The following is a 21479-nucleotide window of genomic DNA, read 5'->3' on the forward strand; positions in this document are numbered from 1 at the left end:
TGACTGTCAAGAGAGGCGATGAGTGATGACGAGTAGAGTGCTGATTGGACGGCTAGGAGTGATGTAGAAAATAAGCGTCTTCCTTCCTGCACATGTAAGTACTGGGATTATGCACTGATAATTCATGTTGTGCAGAAGCTGCTTACGTGTTTATGATGGGGACATCAGCCGGCCTGTGTGCTGGAGGCTTCTCAGACGGCTGAGCTGCTGCCAGCACCCAGTACACGGCCCATGTAGAGGGATCCGGGCTGCTAGATGTTGTTACCAATCCTATATATATTTGTATAGCCTACCAGAAATAGTTGGAAATTTGTGCAAGAATTAAAAGTAGTATTTATTTCCATATGCTAATACTTAGTGGGGCTGCTTTAGCCTCAATGACGCTGGATACTCTCTACTAACATCTGATACACTTCAGATGGCATTTCCCTCCATTCATCCTGCAAACATCTGGTGAGTTCTCTCAAACAACGTGGATGCTGTTTATATATCCTGACCCAACGTTACAGTTTGTCCCAGAGAGGTGTACAGTTTGTTCAGGTTGGGACTCTGTGCAGCTGGTCCAATCGTGGAACATCCATATCGTTGTCCTGTTGGAAGTATGGCCGACCATTCCCAGAGTATTACTACATTGTTAGCAGCACGTTATTGTCTAGAATGTCAGGTCCACCTCTGTGTTCATGGTTCTTACCATTACAACCAACGGACCGAGGCCATGCCATGTTGAACATCCTCGGAGTATAACAGAACCTCCACCGTACTTAACTGTTGGCACAACGCACTCAGGTAAAAGACGTTCCTCAGGCTCCCCCACACCCAGGTACGTCCATCTGACGTGAAGATGGAGTAATGTGATTCATCACGGCATATAACATTCTCCCATTACTCAACTGTCCCATGATGATGCTCTCTGCTGTACTGTAGACTGACAGACGCATCTTCTTTGAGAGAACTTGCCAGTTGTTTGCAGGATGCATGGAGGGAAATACCAAATGAAGTGTATCAGATGTTAGTAGAACGTATGCTACGGAGAGGATCCAATGTCATTAAGGTCAAAGGAGCCCCACTAAGTGTTATCATATGTAAATAAACACTATTTGTGATTGTTGCTAGGTATCCAATTACTTTTAGTAGGATAGTGTATATATCCCATCACTAAAATTCGTCGACCCTGGAAATCAGGGGGAAATTCTCTGAATTTTTTTTTCCGGTGAGTCGCATGTCCTGATTGGTGCTTCCTGATTGACCAATTATCCTAGAACAGCAAGTTTTATCTTACTTAAAGGGGTTGTCTCGCGAAACCAAGTGGGGTATACACTTCTGTATGGCCATATTAATGCACTTTGTAATATACATCGTGCATTAAATATGAGCCATACAGAAGTTATTCACTTACCTGTTCCGTTGCTAGCGTCCTTGTCTCCATGGTTCCGTCTAAATTCGCTGGCGGCTTGCTTTTTTAGACGCGCTTGCGCAGTCTGCTCTTCTGCTCTGAGCACGAGCCGCTTCAGTGTGCTCGCTGCTACAGCTCTTCTGCGCATGCGCAGACGAGCTGTATCCTCACGGGAGCGCGCTGGAGCAGCCATTCTGCTACCATCCTCTCTTAGAGGAAGGTGCAGAGCCGCCCAGCTGCCCAGCAGAGCCCGCTCAGCCGCCCAGGTAAGTGATGGGTGACGGACTGACGGGGGTGACGCGTGACGGACTACCGCTGTGGCCCCGGAGCCTACCGCTGTGGCCCCGGGGCCTACCGCGGGAAAGCCGGGGGCTAGCGCGGGGGAGCTGGGGCCTAGCGCCGGTTACCTGCTGCCTGGCGGTGGGTGACTGGTCGGCCGCGTTCAATCCCGGGGTCCGGTCGGCGGCTGCGGGGCGTCTGGTTGTCAGGGAGACACAGCTGGTAGCGTCTCGGGAGCGCGCACGTCGGGCTACAGCAAGCGACGGGAAAAGAGCCGGCGGCCATCTTGGGGAAACTTTTTATAAGTTGCTGAAACGCTGGAACTGTAAGTACAAACCAGCTAGAAAAGTCATTTACAGGGGGGCTTAGTAATGTATGCTTAATAAGGGGGACTGGGCAAAAAAAAAATTTCACTGCTTTCTCGAGACAACCCCTTTAACTCCTTTACGGTCACAAAGTACATAGGACACCGCCCCTCCCCCAACGTAACCCATGTCTCCCGCTCAGCATTCTGGATTGTGCTGTCCATATTTAGGCTAGCTGCACACTAGCGTATTTTTGTGCCATATGCTGTCCATGTAATTTTACACCCACAGTCCACGTGAAAAAACTCGTGGCATGTCCCATTCCTGTCCGTTTCTATGGATGTGACAATGACTGTAAATGTGCTGTGTCCTTGTATGTTAGACAGCGAACAGACTGTCCAATGCAAGTTGCACCCATGTCTACCAGATGCACCTTGCACTTACTGCCAGTGTGCCCCTAGCCTTACGCTTGGTTTATGCTGATTGGACCCTCAGGTCACACTGTGTTTTGTCTCCTGACAGGAGCGCCAACGGATCATGATGAAGCTGACAATAACTAAAGTCGCCGGCGCAGCCCGACTCGGGGTTATTAGCAGTTTGGCTCAGACTGGAGAGAGGACTATGGAGATTCCTGGCTGCCTGCTGTATACACGGACGGCATCTCCTCCCCACCTCACCCATGATACCCTGCAGAGCATCGCTGGTGTCCCTCCAGTCACCCACGTCACCCTGTCCACACTGTAAGAACTGCCTAAAAAAAGGCTGGAATGCAGACAAAATGGAAAAGCATGGTGGATGGAGCATACTACACAGCAGCACAGAGTATTACAGGACATGAGTGTGTTGATCTTTGTGGGAGGTGAAAGACTAGATAATAGCAGTGGCAGTATGAATGCAGGAGAGTGATGTGCTGCTCTTGTGGGAGAAGGACACAGGCAGGCAGGACAGATAATACAGCGGTAATGTAATCAGCCAATGATCTCTTCCCAGGGCAGAACACCATGAAGTCCTGGAGGAGTATAAAGAGGGGATTGGGAAGTTCGCTGGTGAGTACACAGAGGGGGTTATGTATTTTCTATTGCTATGTGATGTGCACCAATCAGCCATGACATTAAAGCCACTGACAGGTGACAATGGCATTGTGCAGCGGCGGGGTGTATTAGGCGGCAAGTTGTCAGTCAGTTCTTGAAGTTGATGTGTCGGAAAAATGTGAAAGTGTAAGTTGCTGAGTGGCAACGGTCAAATTGTAATGTGTAGACGACTGTGTCGGAGCGTCTCCAGGTCTTGTGGGGCGTTCGTGGTATGTAGTGGTTATTGGCATCTACCAAAACTGGTCCGAGGAACCACAAGCAGTGAACTGGTGACAAGGCATGGCCGCCCTAGGCTCATTAATGCATGTAAGAAGTGAAGGCTAGCCCATCTGGTTTGATCCCTCAGGAGAGCTACTACTGTAGTGCAAAGTACTAATAGAAAGATGTCAGATCACACCAGGCATTGCAACTTCCAGTGTACAGTGATGTGTAGCCAGACCGGTCAGAGGGCCCAAACCGACCCCAGTGCACTGATGAAAGTGCCTACAATTATTGTGTGATCTTCAGAACTGGCCCAAGGAGTAAAGAAAGCAGGTGGCCTGGTCTGATGAAACACGTCTTCCTTTACATCATGTGGGCAGCCAGGTGCGTGCGTGTCACTTACATGGAAGTATGGGAAGGAGACAAGCTGGCAGAGGAACTGTGATGCTCTGCATAATGTTCTGCTGGGTACTTGGGTCCTGGCATCATGTGGGTAAGACACGTAGCACCTACCTAACATTGTACAGACAAGTACCCTTCATGACCACAGTATTCCCCAATGGCAGTGCCCTCTGCAGTATAATGCCCCCTGCCACACTGCAGAAACTCCAGGAATAGATGAGGAACCTAAAAGAGATCCAGGTGATGACTTGTGACTTGTTCTTTGAGATCCCCAGATCTCAATCCGATCAAACATCTGGGAGATCTGCTGAAAAAACAAGTCTGATCCATGGAGGCGACCTCGCAACTTGCGGGATCTGCCGATAACGTCCTGTACCAGATACAACAGGGCACCTTCAGAGGTCTTGGGGGGGGGGGGGGGTCCAGGCCTCCGTGGGTCAGAGCTGCTTTGGTGGCACAAAGGTGACCCACACAATATTGTTCTGGCTGATCGGTGCAGATATATTGTAGTGATGACATTTGGCTTTTATGGTTTTTGTTTCCATCCCCCATTTGGTGTCCCCCTCGTATGTGCGATGAGCGGCAGGTTTACATCCTGTGTGGGCACAAAGATGACGTTTCTCTGACTTGTGGCCTGTGAAAGAGGAAGTGACCCCAATAACAGTGTTTGTCTCTTGCAGGATTATCTGACACTTTGCTCTATTGCTCAGTAAATGACCCCGTTTCCCCAAACCCACCCGGATTCAACACCAATAAGGTAAACTATGAACACGGAAAAGGCTGAAATCCCATCTTGGCCTAATACGTCTCACAGATGAGGGTTTGTTACTGTTGTATCCAGTCCATAAAATCAGCAGCAGCACAAAATCATTCCTGTCCTGACGGTTTGTTGCACGTTACCTGCACTGATACAATGTATCAGTCTGAGTCCACACTGTTTATATCACAGAGCATTGCCTAGACTGGATACAATTGTCACAACACATCAGCTGTGAGAAGTATTAGATTTGTACGAGATTTTAGTCTCTAAATGACAATGCTCCCGCTCACTAGCTGTGTACATATATAATATTGTAGCATGCGTTTCCACCGGACCTGAACTCCAAACATCATAGATTCCTATGATGGTCAGAGTTTGGGCCAGGAGGTCCACAGTCAGGCTGGGACGCATGTTCATATCACGGATGCAGAAACGCGGACGAAATACGATCGTGTGCTCGCGATCTTAAAGAAGTTCTCGGCTGCGGTGTCTTTGCTGATGTTCCGTCATTCATTGTATATGCGCTCGGTCCTTGATATCTTCCCTGTGATGACCCCCAGTGTCTTCTCTCCTTCTCCATAGACCGTGTCAATCTGGAGTTCAGGGGGGCGATTAGAACTGACTCCCCAGAAGTTTGTCTCCCTGCAGAGAGCCCTGAAGGCAGACTGGATCCAGTGCCTGTGTGATGGGGAGGTGATGGCTGAGGGCTGCTCCAGAAAGAGGGCGCGGAAGTCAGTCGACCGCTCTCTGGCATTTCTTGATGAATGTCTCAAGCTTATGTCGGAGAATGAGGTGAGTGCAAAGGGAGGCGCTGAATAACGAGGATGGACTCAGGGGAACACAGGGTTGATCAACTCAAAAGGGGGGCTTTTTTTCTTTTTTTTTTTTGTGTAAGAGATAGTGGGGCTTATTTTCTAATCTAAGCCCCAGTATTTTTGGGGAGTGGCTATAGCACGATATCCATTGACTGTGAAGTGGGCGAGCGGCACTTGGCTTTGTAGATGTCCCCAGCAGCTGTCCCTCTTCTTGTTCCTCCATGTTCAGGCTCTGAAGCAGAAGGTTGTGATTGGAGCCATCGAGGGAGGAGACCTCCAAGAAGAGAGGCTGAGATCAGCGAGAGAGACGGCCAAGAGACCCGTAAGTGGCTTCCTGCTGGATGGATTCCCAGGGGGCAGTGTGAGCCCGGAGGCCAAACTGAGCCTCATCTCAGCGGTCACTACAGAGTTACCAGAGGAGAAGCCACGGTGAGCACTTGGCCTCCTATCATCTTCTAAACACAGAATATCACTGCTAGACTTCATACAGCAGTAGCAAATCCTCAGCTGTGTATGAGCTCTTTGTGTTTTCTGGCTTTGGATGTAAATAACATTCCCTGAAAGCAAGCGGAGATGTCTGTGTATTCAGTTTGTACAGCTCGCTGTGACGTCAGTATGCAGTAAGCTCCTGAGCTCCTCCTAGTGGTGACTTCAGGCAGCTAGAATTTTATCTTATAACTCTATATGAAAATTGTATTTAACTGCCTATACATCCTGGAAAAAACCTGCACATTTTTGATGGATGCTGTATATGCACCAAAAATTGAAACAATTTTTTTTTTTTTTTTACCTCTCACCACTTTTGTGAAGTAAAAAAAAAAGTGGGTGGAGCTTAACAAGTCTATGGACTTGAAGGGTTACTATAATTTGTCAGAAACTGGCACAAATTGTATTGCAAATCTGCCTCGGCTCATAGCGAGTGTGGATTGCATTTTCTGGCACACGGACTGGTCAAAAATGCACCAAATTTATTAAAAGGCGTTTTCTGGAACTTTTAACATTTTTTTTTTTTATCTTGGTCTGCCACTCAGATCCCTATCGATCAGCTGATTACCGGCGCTGCTGTCACTATGGAAAGTGCAGGAAGCATGCAGTGGCCAGGATTGGTATTCCAGGTGCAGCTCCCATTGAATTCAATACAATCTCAGGTTATCAATAGAAAAAAATCAAAAAAGTCCCAGACAATCCCTTTAATATGCATCTCTGAATAAATTTGGCCCTTTTCACCTCCGGCATATAAAACAGCAGTCCAAGTAAATTTCTATGTCCGTTTGGTTCTGACCTCTATAGGCATTTACTAAAGAGATGAATGCAGCAGAGCACAGCGTATTCTGGGATTTCTGCTAAGTATGGGGTTTGTGTCATCCCAGTGGATACCATGTAGCAGTTGATGGATGTGACTGGAGTATAAAGGGGGATATAAAGCTTCTTATACATTTTCTGCTACACTTGCTTATTACCCGGAGCAGTAACACTTCCAGCTTTTGGCCTCATCTAAGGTGGTAATTGTTGCCGGTGATCAAACATTAACCCTCATCTCCTCCTGCAGGTTGATCCATGGCATTGGTCGGCCGGATGAGGTTTTGGAGTGCGTTGAGCGTGGCGTGGATCTGTTTGACAGCACTTTCCCGTATGAAGTAACAGAGAGAGGCTGCGCCCTGTGCTTCACCTACCAATACCAGCCGGACCCCGAGACTGCAGGTGAACCCCAGCGTCCTGGTAAATGTGCTCAGTCTTTATATCCCTTCACTTTACATAAAGGTCTCGACCGCATCATTATAGCATTATAACAGTATTCCGATGATTTATATCTCTGCTGTTGCTAGCTGTATGACCACAACCTGCGTTTACTTTAGTTCTACATAAAGAGGAGTTGAGTAATGGGGAGAATAACGAGGAGGGGACTGAGGATGCAGAGATCGACCGCTCCAACATCACGCCTTACGAGATCTGCCTGAAGGAGAAACGGTTCGTATGCTTATAACAAGCTCCTCCTACACATGACATCACTGCAACTGTAGATATAAAGATTCTCTCTGTAATCACTATACAGGGTGTAGCCAAAAAGTCTGATCCAGCGCTCTATCTCAGTATCTGGTGGGACCGCTGCTATGACTGAAGTAAGGAAACCGTATTTGCCTGCCATATAGGGTGTGGCCTAAAGCGCGATTTGAGCAGTGGACGCACGCCAGCAGGACTCCCGCTGGTCATACAAGTTTGGCTCTCTTTTGGGGCCGTGTTTCTATTTCTGCTGTGCTGTTTGCCTTGCTGGTTTCGGGGCACTGGTTGTGTTGGATCGCGGTTCCTGCTGTGAAGGCTGGTTTGCTGCATATGCGCTTCAAGATGGCGCTCAAGCGAAGGCATCTGTAAACACTACAGCAAATGCTTTGCACCAGGAGATGCATATGTCACAATTGGAGCAAAATGAGTATTAAGGGGGGTGAACGTGTGGAATGTACAGAACGTTCTGATTACTTTACCAAGAAATGCCATAAAGCAGTTAGTGGAGTTTGCTCGCTCACCTGTTCCTTCAACCCTGGTGAGAAATGCTCACAAAGTAACTACAGCTGTATTTGCCTCCTCTAATGGAACTTTTAATTCATTATTGTAGTCCTTAATTGAAAAGAACCTTTTATATGCTTCATCTGCTTCACCGAATACTATTATGCCTGCTACCTCAGCACGAGCTAGTGCAAAATGAATCTTCTCTGTGTGATGCTATTCTAGCTGTGACTAAAAGTAATGCTGTCTTGGCCTCCCTTTCTGCTGAGGTTGGTAGCCTGAAAGAGGATGTTGGATTCGTAAGACACAATTTGCAGAAAGTTACAGTAGATTGTCTAAAGCAGAGACTTGTATTAATGAAATGGAGGAAACCTTGGAGGATACAACTAGTGAATGCGAGCAGTCTATCCGGACTGTGCAATATAAAGTAGAAAACGGACTCAGGAGAAATAATTTGTGACAGGTTGGGGTTCCAGAAAAGGTGGAAGGATTGGATCCAGGAGAATCTTTTGAGGGGAGGCTGAAATCAGTAATTGGGGAAGATACTTTGTCATCTTTATGGGCCTTTTCCATAGCAAAGAGACTTCCTGCTACACCACCTCCACCTGGTGCCGCGCCGAGAACGGTTTTGCTGAAAGTCTTCCATTATAAAGATTAGGACATTACTTTAAAGAGAGCAAGAAAAATGGAAGGGATAACTATGGGGGGAGGGAGGGGTCATCGTATAGCGGTCTTTCCAGATTATTCAGTGGGCATACAAAGAAACAGATGCAGTTTCACGGCTGAGAGTTGTAATGCAGGGGGAGACTTTTTTTTTCTTTGATAATTTAGACGATGCCTCCTAGATTGATAAACATGAACAATGTTTATGTAATAGGAATATTTACTTTTTTTGGGGGCTTACTGGTGGAGTATTCAACCGCTTGAAATGAGATTATTTGTTGGATAGGTGGGAGGTTCTTAGTTTATAGTTCTCTTACTGTGATTTGGGGTTTTCTTCTTGACCATTATCACTACACCTAGGAGTCCTGGGGGATATGGGCTATATATGTATGAGGTTGAATGGGGTGTTGTTTAGGGATGAGCGAGTATACTCGCTAAGGCACTACTCGTCCGAGTAATGTGCCTTAGACGAGTATCTCCCTGCTCGTCCTTAAAGATTCGGGGACCGCTGCGGCTGAAATGTGAGTCGGAGTGGGGGAGAGCGGTCGGGAGAGATCTCCCCTCCGTTCCTCCCCGCAGCTCCTCGCTCCGCGGCAGCCCTCGAATCTTTAAGGACGAGCAGGGAGATACTCGTCTAAGGCACATTACTCGGACGAGTAGTGCCTTAGCGAGTATACTCGCTCATCCTTAGTGTTGTTTTTTTTTTTTGTTCTCTTTGCTCTCTCCTCCTCCACGTTTATCATGCATTGCATGATAGAATCACAAACTATATGAATATTTGTGTGATTTAATATTAAGTATTATTTTCTATGGCTCAAAAGGTTAATATAATTGCATGGAATGTGTGGGAAGAAACTAAGTTACACTGTTTTTTCATCCAACCAGCTATTGTCTATTGGAAACTCCTTAAACAATTGATACTGTTCACTCGCTCCATCATTCCTTATGGGCACACTCTTTTCACTCTATGTACTAGAGCTACTCGTGGGGAGTAAGTGTACCAATTCATAAAAACATCCCTTTCAGATGTGACTCATCCTTTACAGATTCAAAGGGGAGATTTACTTGCCTTAGATGTACTATTGCTCAGGAGAATTATTTTTTAGTGACAATCTATATCCTTCCCCCCCCCCATCCTGTATTCCAGCGAATAGATTTAAAAAGGGGACAGCATTTATGGCTATATCTCCTGCTGTTGGCACATTGATGGTGGGCGATCTCAGTAATTTCTTCTCTCCCTATTTGAACGGATTTAATAAAAGCCCCATAGTGGCTTCTCCTTCCCTAACTGCTTTTAATGGAACTACGTTTATATGATTTGTGGAGGCTGAGAAACCCAGAAGTTCACAATTCTCTTGTTATTCCAGTTCACATAGCACCCTTTCTAGAATATATCTCCCGATTGGCACTCCATCTATGCTTTCCCATGTTTGTAGAGTAAACTGTCTGATCACTCTCCACTTTGTCTTTGTTGACAATTAATAATAGGGGATTGGGTTTGGAAAGAATTTGGAAGTTAAATCCCTTCTGGTTAAGTTTGCTTGATGGCAGTGCCAGAACAGAAGGGGCTTTATTAGAGTCCTTTTGGTATAATATTGGGTCTTCCTCGGTGTCTGCAGTGTGGGATGCTGTGAAGGCATTTATATGGGGTCATTATATACAGAAGATTAGTTTACATAAGCCTAAATCTCAGGATGCTATTAGGGCTCTTCAACAATGACTCATAAAAGCAGAGCAAGTGTATGTACATTCCCCCACTAATCAGGCGGAAATAAATCGGTAAGGGGCGCAGTTGATGATGTGAGAGGTATTGCAAAAGGTAGGCGTCTTTTTTATGAAGCGGAAGATCTTTGAGGAGGGGGAAGCTAGGGGTCACTTTTTGGCCTCTCTTAGGGCACAGGGATCATCATCTCATGTAGCAGTATTAAGAAGGCCCAATAATTCTTTGCTTATAGGGGAGTTTGAAATTTTGGAGATGTTTCTCCTCTATTTTAAACATTCCTATGCCTGTAAGCTAAGCGTGGATCGTTAAGATCTTTATGAATATTTAGCTCGGGTGCAATTACCAATTTTGTCTGATGATCAAAGAGTGATGTTAGAGGCTCCTTCGACATTGAATGAAATCAAGGCTGCAGTAGCAGCGCTCCCTAATGAAGGTCCACCTGGGTTTGATGGCCTTCCAAATGAATTTTTTAAACTCCGTCAGGATATGTTTCTACCACCTTACGAACGCTTTTTAATGAATCCTTGCATGAAGGTATACTCCGCCGTCCGCGAGAGATGATGTAATTGTCTGAATTCCTAAAGCAAGAAAGGATTTGTCCTGATTCTTATCGACAAAAAGCTCAGTTGACCACTGATGTGAAAATACTGGTGAAGGTACTCGCAAGCAGACTAGTTTTGGTTGTGACTAGAGATGAGCGAGTATACTCGGTAAAGGCAATTGCTCGAGCGAGCATTGCCTTTATCGAGTACCTGCCCACTCAAGATGAAACGTTCGGGGGCCGATGGCGGGCAGGGAGCTGCGGGGGAGAGCGGGGCGGAACTGAGGGGAGATCTCTCTCTCCCCCGCTCCCTCCTGCTGACAGCCGCTACTCACCGCTTCCCCACGCCGGCACCCGAACGTTTCATCTCGAGCGGGCAGGTACTCGATAAAGGCAATGCTCGCTCGAGCAATTGTCTTTACCGAGTATACTCGCTCATCTCTAGTTGTGACTCATTTAGTACATGAGGATCAACCCGGATTTATGCCAAACTCATCAACCGTTATAAACTGAAAGAGGCTGTAGTTGAATCTGCAGGCGGACCATCGAGTCAGTAGGGAGCAGGGCTATTTTTTTAATTTGATTCTGCCAAGGCTTTTGACAGCGTCGAGCGGGATTATTAATGGGCTGCTCTTCGTAGGATGGGCTCTGGTGAGAAATTTTTGGCATAGGTTAAACTGCTTTTTATTCAAAGCCGATGCAAGAGTGAGGGTAAATGGTTGTATTTCCGGACGGATTGGGTTAGAGAGGGAAACACGGCAGGGGTGTTCTGTCTGCTCTTCCCTTTGCTTTGGCAATTAAGGCCTTGGCTGGTTTAATAATGCAATCGCCTGATATAGTTGTTTGGCAGTAAGGAGAAACTTAGGAATATGTCTCATTATATCATGAGCTGTTGTTGTACACGGCGGTTTTGAGTAAATCGATGTGTCCTATTAGGTCTAATTTTGATAGATTTGGTAACATGTTGGGTCTTACTGTTAATTGGAGGAGGTTTGGGATTTTTCTTTGGAACATACATAACTTCAAATAGTGAGGGAATTCAAATATTTGGGAGTTGTGGTATCTTCTAAGCCTCAAGACTTCATTTCTGCCAATTTGCTTCCATTGATACAAACATTTTAAGATAAGGGTAAGGGTGACTACCCACTACAGTTCTTTTTCACTGCGAAATTCGCAGCGTTTTTTTACTCCAGGGGTCTATGGGACTTTTTAATGTTAAAATTGCATCGTGGTAAATTGCGATTTTGCCGCAATGCGTTTTTAACATTAGAAAGCCGGATAGACTCGTGAAAAAAAACCGCAGCAAATTCGCAAACGCTAGTGGGTAGCCACCCTGAAGGGGTTATCCAGGAACATCATGTTACACAAAAGCTTGCAGCAGTAAAGTCACAGAATACATACTCGCCCTTCCGAGCTCGCTGTCGTCTCGCTGGTTTTCACTACGGGCAGCAGGGAGTCCCTGACAAAAGAGCCATGTGACCGCTGCAGCCAATCACTGGTTCCCTTCAGCCGGTGAATAGCTGCAGCGCTTATGTGACTCAGTGTTAGGTTATGATTACTCCCTTCCCGGAAGTGAAGTTTAGTGGGGACCGGCAAGACTACAGCGGCCAGGGAGTGCGGAAGGGCGAGTATGTAGTCTGTAATTTTTACTGCTGCAAGCTTTTGTGTAACATTATGTCCCCGGTTAACCCCTTTAAGGTTTGGAATCGTCCCCCATTGTCGATTTATTGGCAAGGGAAATCTTATCAAAATGGTTTTGATGCCACAACTCCTTTATATACTTACAAACTCTCCAGTTTGGGTTCCATCACAATATTTTTTTAGACTCCATATGATATTATATAACAGCTGGAATTAAATTGGAGACCCTTCAAAGGGATAAACGGTCTGGAGGGCTGGCAATTCCAAATGGATTTTTCTGCATCTTGATTGCAACAGTTGAAGGGATGGGGGGAAAGAAATGGGGTGGGGTTGAATTGTAGATTGGTTTCTGAAATGACAGGTTGTAGCCCCCCTATAATGGTATACGAAAGAGGGGTGAAAGGAGAAAAAAGGTGATTCTTATCTGACAGTAATTTGAATAACTAAATTGTGGAATAAATTTTAGCAGATTTTACAGCTAGATGGATTTACTACCCTGTTTCCCTGAAAAAAGACATACTCTGAAAATAAGACATAGCATGATTTTCCAGAATTTTTGAGGATGCAAAATGATTTTTCAGGCTTTTTGAGGATGCTTGAAATATAAGCCCTACTCCAAAATTAAGCCCTGCTAACAACAGTTAATTTTAAAAAGTCAATTTAAATAGAATCCAGGCAGCTATACATGTAAAAAAGTTAAACCATTTTGAACAAAAATTAATATAAGACACTGTCTTATTTTTGTGGAAACACGGTATATACAACCCCTCTGGAGGAAACCTAAATTGCCAGATGTTTTTAATTTTGAGGGATTTTTACCATGGGAGAAGAGAGGGGTGATTTTTTTTTTTTTAAATTATTTTTTAATTAATTAATTAATTTTTTTGGAACAGGTTAATTCTGGAAGTATTTTTTTGTAGTTTTGAACAATTTAGAGCTTTATGATGTTCCCCACCGTTATTCTTTCCAGTTCCTTCAGTTATGACTTGCGTTTGCTGCTCAGGCCGGCCAGTATCTGTGCTTACGGCTCAACACTCTTTGGTGGATTTTCTTGGGTGTTCTGGAGCTACGAAGGGTTAAAATCTTATTTATATAGACAGATGCTTTCTTTACCAGTTACTGCAAAGGGAAAAAGATGTTGGCTAAATTAGTGAAGATAAACGGGCCGCGTTGTTGTGTGATCCCAATGATATCTCTATGTGAGAGTCAGCGAGTATCGCAGTGGTATGTAGTGCATAGAGTTTATCGGACTCCATTAAAGCTGTTTAATATGGGCATTAGATTAGACTCAGCCTTTCTGAACTGTTATATGGATGGTTCACATTTAATGCATACGGTCTGGGATTGTGTAAGTTTGTGTGAATTTTGCCATGGGGTAGTATTTCTCCGATAGTAGGGGAATTGTCACAAGAATAGAAAAGGTTATATCTTTGGAAAGGAGGCTGTTTGACCAAGTTTGAGGAAATTTGGAGACAATGGTCGGCTATAGAAGTGGATAGTTAATATTGAATGCTGGTTGTATAGCGGTACCGTACTAAAGTTTATGGGATCTGGAGGGGGGCTAGGGGGAGAGGCAAGAAGGTGGACAAGAGTTGGTCTATAATGTCAGGTTTTGTTTTTTTCTGTTTAAGTAAGTTTTGTTGGGGGAGGGGAGGATCTGTTTAATTGCCTTCTGTATATATTAATGCATAGATAATAAATATATACATATAATTTTTTTTTAAATAATGATGATCTGATTAAAAAAAAAGGAAAGCGTGCTGGAAGTGGCCTCCTTCTGCTACGATACATATGTGGAGCCATCACTGGACCAGTGTTCATTCCAGTGACTCAACGTGGATCGGTATCAGAGTCTGCAGACGACCATGGATGACTTTGTAGCAGGAGGCGCCCACTTCCAGTACGCTTTCCTTACATTGGTCATAGCAGCGTTCCCACCAGACTTCTCACATGCTGCTCCTCAACTTTGCAATTGGGTTTTACTCTCTAAATCTCTTACAGTGGCCACATCACAAAATTAAGATCCGTGTTCCGGGGCCCCAGGGGCCGTGTGCCTCATACCATTGTGTAGCACATCCATGACTTCCTATTCAAGTACACTATTGTTACTTCAGTATCGGACACCAGTATAGAGGGATAGCGCTGGATCCGGCTTTTTGTTTACACTCTATATTGCTGTGATTATCTGCTCTGCAATTTTCCACTACATTTTTCTTACACAGTTCAAAATCTCTGCTTGCTGTCAGTAAATGGGAACATTCTTCACATTCAAAGGCTGAAAACCTGTCCCGATCTAGTCCTGCTCAAAGATGAGTCCTTGTTACAATTGTATTTAGTGTAGACATCCATCTATGAGCTGAACGGTCAGACTGATACATGTCACCTGCACTGATACATTGTAGCAAATAATCAGGACAAGGCAGAGACTTGTGCTGCTGATGTATTTGCCTCACACAGGATTGTCTAGACTGGATACAATTATAACAGACCTTCAGCTGTGAGCAGTATAAGGCCAGGACAGGGCAGGGCCCTCTGGATGTATACCAGGCCGATGCTATTTACTGACAGCAAGCAGAGGTCTTGAAAACCAGAAGGAATTGTATCCCAATTCTATTCAAAATTTGTAGAACTTGGATGAAATTAACATTAACGAGCCGTCACAGTAACACAGACATAGAAAGACTCTGCATAATTTTAACCCTTTCTTCATCACGCAGGTTTCGCGAAGACTTCAGGCCGCTGCTTCAGGGCTGTACGTGTTACTGCTGTCGCCACCACAGCCGCGCCTACGTCCATCACCTCCTGACCTCCAAAGAGTTACTGGCCGGGATCCTCCTCATGACACACAACTTCCAACAGTACTTCAGCTTCTTCCGATCCGTGCGTGAGGCGATCCGTGCCGGAAAGCTCTCCGACCTGAAGGACATGATCAGGAGACAGGCGGCCTGAGATTTCATCCCCCCTTTTATTCTGCTGCTATACAAATATAATAAAACTGACTGGAAGAAGAGATTTTGTAAATGCTGGCCCTGGAGTGTGAATATTTATGCAATTTCCGTGTCTTTAAAATGAGGACTGTTTGCGGTTCCCAGGTTTGTAGGTATTGCCATTTCTATTCCATGCACTGCAGCATTCCCCAATTTACTGTAGTTCTGCCCATCCGGATCTTCCTGGTTCAAGAATAGAAATACAAAAGTGCAGAGAATGTTGAGACTTAAGCAGAGCAAAAGCTAATGGTGCAATGATGTTTCCTTCAAGGTGTATGGAAGGCTTAGTGACCCCTCTAATAGTACTTGTTACCCCCATCTGTTGCCTGTGCGGATAACGTTACAAAAGGGAATGACTCCAGGATTGATGCCCTTCACAGAGTAGACTAAAAGATAAAACCTACAGTTGATATACTCGGGTCTACCATCAAGACCATGGACTAACTCCACCATTTATTTCTTTGGTATTGCTTATACTTTGTCTCAGGGGGGATACTCTGCTGGAAATGGCAATAATGCCTTATCATTGACTCCTGTAGTTAGTATAGGTAGACAAGCAAGAACTCTAGCGAGTAAATAGGGATACCTAACCCAGTTATTACCATCTATGTTTATGGATCTAATGCACCAGACACCAAGTAGGACTTCATCCACTCGGTTGTAAGGTGCATGCTAGGTAGAGTAAATAAGTCTCACCTAGTCCCGTAACCCTATATTAACCCCTTGAGTGGCGGGTTTCCTACCACCCTGTCGTGCCCACCAGGGCAGGTTTTTTAAAATGGTCTAATCATTGAATTTCAACTAATTTTGCAGTTGCGTCTTAAGAGCCATAACTTTTTCATTTTTCCATTGACATGGCCATATAAGGGCTTGTTTTTTGCGGGACAAGTTGTGATTTTTTAAACAGGAGGGAGGAAAAAAAGAAATAGGGAAAAAAGAAAAAAAGGGGCCATGTCATTAAGGGGTTAAATAATGTATTAACTTCCTTCTCTGGGTCATTACGACGCACACGGATACCACATGTGTGATTGTATTTTTGATTTTTTTACAAAGTAAAGGGAGACAAGTGTTTTTATAATTTTTTTTAAATAATTTTTTAACTTTTTTTTTAAACTTTTTTTTTTTTTTTTTTTTTTTTTTGTCCCTTTAGGGGACTTCCACAGGGACCCATCAGGACCCCCTGATCACATTCTGGGGGTCCGATGGTGACAGCCCTTTACATGCTGCAGTGACAGCCCTTTACATGCTGCAGTCACATAGACTGCAGCATGTAAAGGGTTAACACAGCAGAGATCGGAGGTTTTCTCTGATCTCTGCTTTAAGAGCTGGTACCTAGCTGTCCTCTCACAGCCAAGCACCAAGCTCTCCCTGTCACAGAGACCATCGGCTTGCTTCTGACAAGCCGATGGTCTCTATGGCAACCTGTAAACAAAGCAGGAGATTGCCGATATGCCGGCAATATCTTCTGCTGGTTTTTCAAAGCCCTTGCTTTGTTCTCTGTGGGTCTGTGCAGGCAGAGCACACTGTCACAGCTTGTGGCATTGTGCTCTGCAGCTCCCATAGTGATACATAGCCCGGAAATCTTCCGGGCTATGTCACTATGAGCAGTGGAGCTCGTCCCGGAAAATTTCCGGGCGTGCCACTCAAGGGGTTAAGGCTCCTTTGCAATCCTTGGAGCATTACTACAACAGTAGTGAAAATAATGAGACTGATCTATCACACAGGCTATCCAACACCTGCATAAGGGCTCATGATAGAGCTATCTCTTATAAGTAAGGTAGGCCTCTCAGTAGTGAGCCCTAGCTGTCTGCTTCACCTCCCTATTCTATTAGAGAAACAAGTATACAACCAACGCGTTTTTGTCAGGCCGACAATTTGTTTTTATAATACGAGCATAAACGCACTTTACGTCAGATAACAAGTGCGTGCCTCGGGGGATTAACTCTTAATAAAATAACACCTTTGTATATTTAACATCAGGCTCGCAAACCTGATGACCCGCGATATTCAGAGAAATGCGTTGAAGATCTTATCATATGAGCTTGAAAATTTGGCACCTTAACTGTCATTATTCAGGTGTCATATAGGCTTCATAGTGCGAGACTTCACAGTACTTTGTCACACACAGTATCCAATATCAGATAGGGGCCTCTAACTGCAGAAAGTCTGAGGAAGGATTTAATCCACAGACGATCAATTCACAGACCAGACCCTCTGAGGCCACAATACAGAGTCGTACCATTCAAATGCTTCAGATGGGCGTAAGGTACTGGCGCCACTTTTTGGTATATTTGTCTGTATATAGCGTTTGCCTTCGCTCTCCTAAGGCGTTGGACCTGCTGCTCAGCCCCTCTTGGCTAGTTGAGTGTGCCCCTATGTGTGTTAATCGAATCAAGAATAAAATGTTACGTCTTCTCTTTTAGGACTCTGTGAAGGGCTTTCATCTAAGAATTAGACTAACTGCCTCTGCGACTTCAACTCCAGGACTTATAGTTTATGGGTAATTTTTTACTTGCACCCTATTATGAAGTAATGGGAAGTTTTTGGCCTCGCTTGCACTATTGTCGGGCTGCACACGATCAGCCGATTTAGGAGTCAATGCTTGTTCAGTGGTTGGTTGGGTCTTTTATGACACGAAAATCATTATTCTCTGCGGCCCGTCGTTGTGTGTACACAGGGTACGTGCTTCTAAGAACCATTAAAAAAGCACTCTGGTGGTGGGGATGGGGGCTCCTCTATTAAAGAAGAAAAGCTCTGGTCCCGGCGCCGGCCCATCATGGCACAGCCACACTGAATGCCAACGCTCTGCTATCCCATAGTATTATTTCTGGGCAGCACAGCATTGGAACTGGATGTAGACAGACTGACTGCTGTCCGACAAATACACGGATGGGATATAAAGCCATCTGAATAAAGCTTGAGGCCGCTTTCACACATGGCATAAATGATGCAGAAGTTCCGCTGCCCGAATCCCTGTGGAAATTCTGCAGCAATTACAGGACAAAATAAAATAAAAATCTTGTTATTTGTATAGCGCTGACTTATTCTGCAGCGGTTTCAGGTAATTTATTTATTACCCCCCAGCAAGCTGGGTACTCATTTTACCAGCCTTGGAAGGATGGAACGTTGTGTCAACTACCTGAACCACGTGGGGATTGAACTCACAACCTTCAGGTCATGAGCGAGAGCTTAGGGCTGCATTGCTGCAGCCTTAACACTCTGTGCCATACAAGGCTATGAAATTTTTGAGATTTCAAAAATTTCCGCAAGATCTGCACAGCGTTTTTGAAAAACACTGCAGATCCTAAGTCCACAACATGTCTGTCTATGCTGCGGAATTCAACCCTTGAAATAGAAGCATCTAGCCCGCTGTCAACGGGAGTGAGGCCATCTATTTTACTACCGGCTATAACATATGCTGAGAATAGGGCATCCATAGTAAAAGTTCCAGGATACCCCTTTAAGTTTAACCTGGGCCATAAGGAATAATTGATTACACCGAGCTCCCCCTGGAGGGTGTAATAAATGGTGGTACAGACCACATTAGAGGGGCTGGTGTCGGGGGAACTACAGGCCGCCGCAGGTGCTGACAATTGGAATAATCCCCGTATCACCGACCCTTCTGAAGTTATTAATGATTCTAACATATAATGTAATGCGTAAGAAAGGTGTCCAGGCCCCTCTTGTACTCTTATCGAATTCACCATCACCACATCCTCAGACAGAGAGTTCCATAGTTTCACTGCTCTTACCGTAAAGAACCCCTTCTAAGTCAGTGTAAAAACCTTCTTTCCTATAGTAGTTATAGCAAAATACATTTTGGAAACTGCAATATTTCACTATTCTGTCGATGCCGTAAGAAAGGTGTCCAGCAAATAATCAGGACAAGGGGGAGACTTGTGCTGCTGATGTATTTGCCTCACACAGGATTGTCTAGACTGGATACAATTATAACAGACCTTCAGCTGTGAGCAGTATAAGGCCAGGACAGGGCAGGGCCCTCTGGATGTAAACCAGGCCGATGCTATTCACTGACAGCAAGCAGATGTCTTGAAAACCAGAAGGAATTGTATCCCAATTCTATGCAAAATTTGTAGAACTTGGATGAAATTAACATTAACGAGCCGTCACAGTAACACAGACATAGAAAGACTCTGCATAATTTTAACCCTTTCTTCATCACGCAGGTTTCGCGAAGACTTCAGGCCGCTGCTTCAGGGCTGTACGTGTTACTGCTGTCGCCACCACAGCCGCGCCTACGTCCATCACCTCCTGACCTCCAAAGAGTTGCTGGCCGGGATCCTCCTCATGACACACAACTTCCAACAGTACTTCAGCTTCTTCCGATCCGTGCGTGAGGCGATCCGTGCCGGAAAGCTCTCCGACCTGAAGGACATGATCAGGAGACAGGCGTCCTGAGATTTCACCCCCCCTTTTATTCTGCTGCTATACAAATATAATAAAACTGACTGGAAGAAGAGATTTTGTAAATGCTGGCCCTGGAGTGTGAATATTTATGCAATTTCCGTGTCTTTAAAATGAGGACTGTTTGCTTTTCCCAGGTTTGTAGGTATTGCCATTTCTATTCCATGCACTGCAGCATTCCCCAATTTACTGTAGTTCTGTCCATCCGGATCTTCCTGGTTCAAGAATAGAAATACAAAAGTGCAGAGAATGTTGAGACTTAAGCAGAGCAAAAGCTAATGGTGCAATGATGTTTCCTTCAAGGTGTATGGAAAACTTAGTGACCCCTCTAATAGTACTTGTTACCCCCATCTGTTGGCTGTGTGGATAACGTTACAAAAGGGAATGACTCCTGGATTGATGCCCTTCACAGAGTAGACTAAAAGATAAAACCTACAGTTGATATACTCGGGTCTACCATCAAGACCATGGACTAACGCCACCATTTATTTCTTTGGTATTGCTTATACTTTGTCTCAGGGGGGATACTCTGCTGGAAATGGCAATAATGCCTTATCATTGACTCCTGTAGTTAGTATAGGTAGACAAGCAAGAACTCCAGCCAGTAAATAGGGATACCTAACCCAGTTATTACCATCTATGTTTATGGATCTAATGCACCAGACACCAAGTAGGACTTCATCCACTCGGTTGTAAGGTGTAAATAAGTCTCCCCTAGTCCTGTAACCCTATATTAAGGCTCCTTTACAATCCTTGGAGCATTACTACAACAGTAGTGAAAATAACAAGAGACTGAGCTATTACTGAGGCTATACAACTCCTGTATAAGGGAGGTAGCTTCATAGGCCTCTCAGTAGTGAGCCCTAGCTGTCTGCTTCACCTCCCTATTCTATTCGGGAAACAAGTATACGACCAACGCATTTTTGTCAGGCCGACAATTTGTTTTTATAATACGAGCATAAACGCACTTTACGTCAGATAACAAGTGCGTGCCTCGGGGGATTAACTCTTATAACACCTTTTGTATATTCATCATCAGGCTCGCAAACTTTCTGATGACCCGCGATATTCACGGAGAAACGCGTCGAAGATCTTATCATAGTAGCTTGAAAATTTGGCACCTTAACTGTCATTATTCAGGTGTCATATACGCTTCATAGTGTGAGAATTCACAGTACTTTGTCACACACAGTATCCGGTATCAGATAGGTTCCTCTAACTGCATCTCCACTATTTTGGAGGCTAGAAAGTCTAAGGAAGGATTTAATGCACAGACAATCAATTCCCGGACCAGACCCTCTGAGGCCACAATACAGAGTCGTACCATTCAAATGCTTCAGATGGGCGTAGGGTATTGGGCCAGTTTTTGGTATATTTGTCTGTATATAGCGTTTGCCTTCACTCTCCTAAGGCGTTGGACCTGCTGCTCAGCCCCTCTTGGCTAGTTGAGTGTGCCCCATGGGTGTTAATCGAATCAAGAATAAAATGTTACGTCTCATCTTTTAGGACTCTGTGAAGGGCTTTCATCTAAGAATTAGACTAACTGCCTCTGCGACTTCAACTCCACGACTTATAGTTTATGGGTATTTTTTTACTTGCACCCTATTATGAAGTAATGGGAAGTTTTTGGCCTCGCTTGCACTATTGTCGGGCTGCACACGATCAGCCGATTTAGGAGTCAATGCTTGTTCAGCGGTTGGTTGGGTCTTTTATGATGCTAAAATCATCGATATCCTCTGCGGCCCGTCGTT

The 21479-nt window shown here is 44.8% G+C and overlaps 1 protein-coding gene across 2 annotated transcripts in view; it reads left to right on the forward strand.

The window, feature by feature from the left end:
- QTRT2 (queuine tRNA-ribosyltransferase accessory subunit 2) overlaps positions 1-21233 on the forward strand; it is a 50391-nt gene extending 29158 nt beyond the window's left edge. Inside the window, exons 1-9 of one of the 2 annotated variants that reach the window (XM_066599337.1) lie at positions 23-94; positions 2500-2717; positions 2968-3023; positions 4352-4428; positions 5014-5223; positions 5476-5675; positions 6796-6965; positions 7103-7214; positions 15034-15337. In XM_066599337.1, coding sequence (XP_066455434.1) covers positions 2515-2717; positions 2968-3023; positions 4352-4428; positions 5014-5223; positions 5476-5675; positions 6796-6965; positions 7103-7214; positions 15034-15265 — 1260 coding nt within the window. In that variant the 5' untranslated portion in view covers positions 23-94; positions 2500-2514 and the 3' untranslated portion in view covers positions 15266-15337. Of the gene's footprint in view, positions 1-22; positions 95-2499; positions 2718-2967; positions 3024-4351; positions 4429-5013; positions 5224-5475; positions 5676-6795; positions 6966-7102; positions 7215-15033; positions 15338-19490 lie in introns of those variants that run through there. The other variant, XM_066599338.1, reaches the window with a different exon arrangement.
- The last annotated feature ends 246 nt before the right edge of the window (positions 21234-21479 follow it).

This window comes from Eleutherodactylus coqui, chromosome 4, assembly GCF_035609145.1.
Source record: "Eleutherodactylus coqui strain aEleCoq1 chromosome 4, aEleCoq1.hap1, whole genome shotgun sequence".
NCBI lineage: Eukaryota > Metazoa > Chordata > Amphibia > Anura > Eleutherodactylidae > Eleutherodactylus > Eleutherodactylus coqui.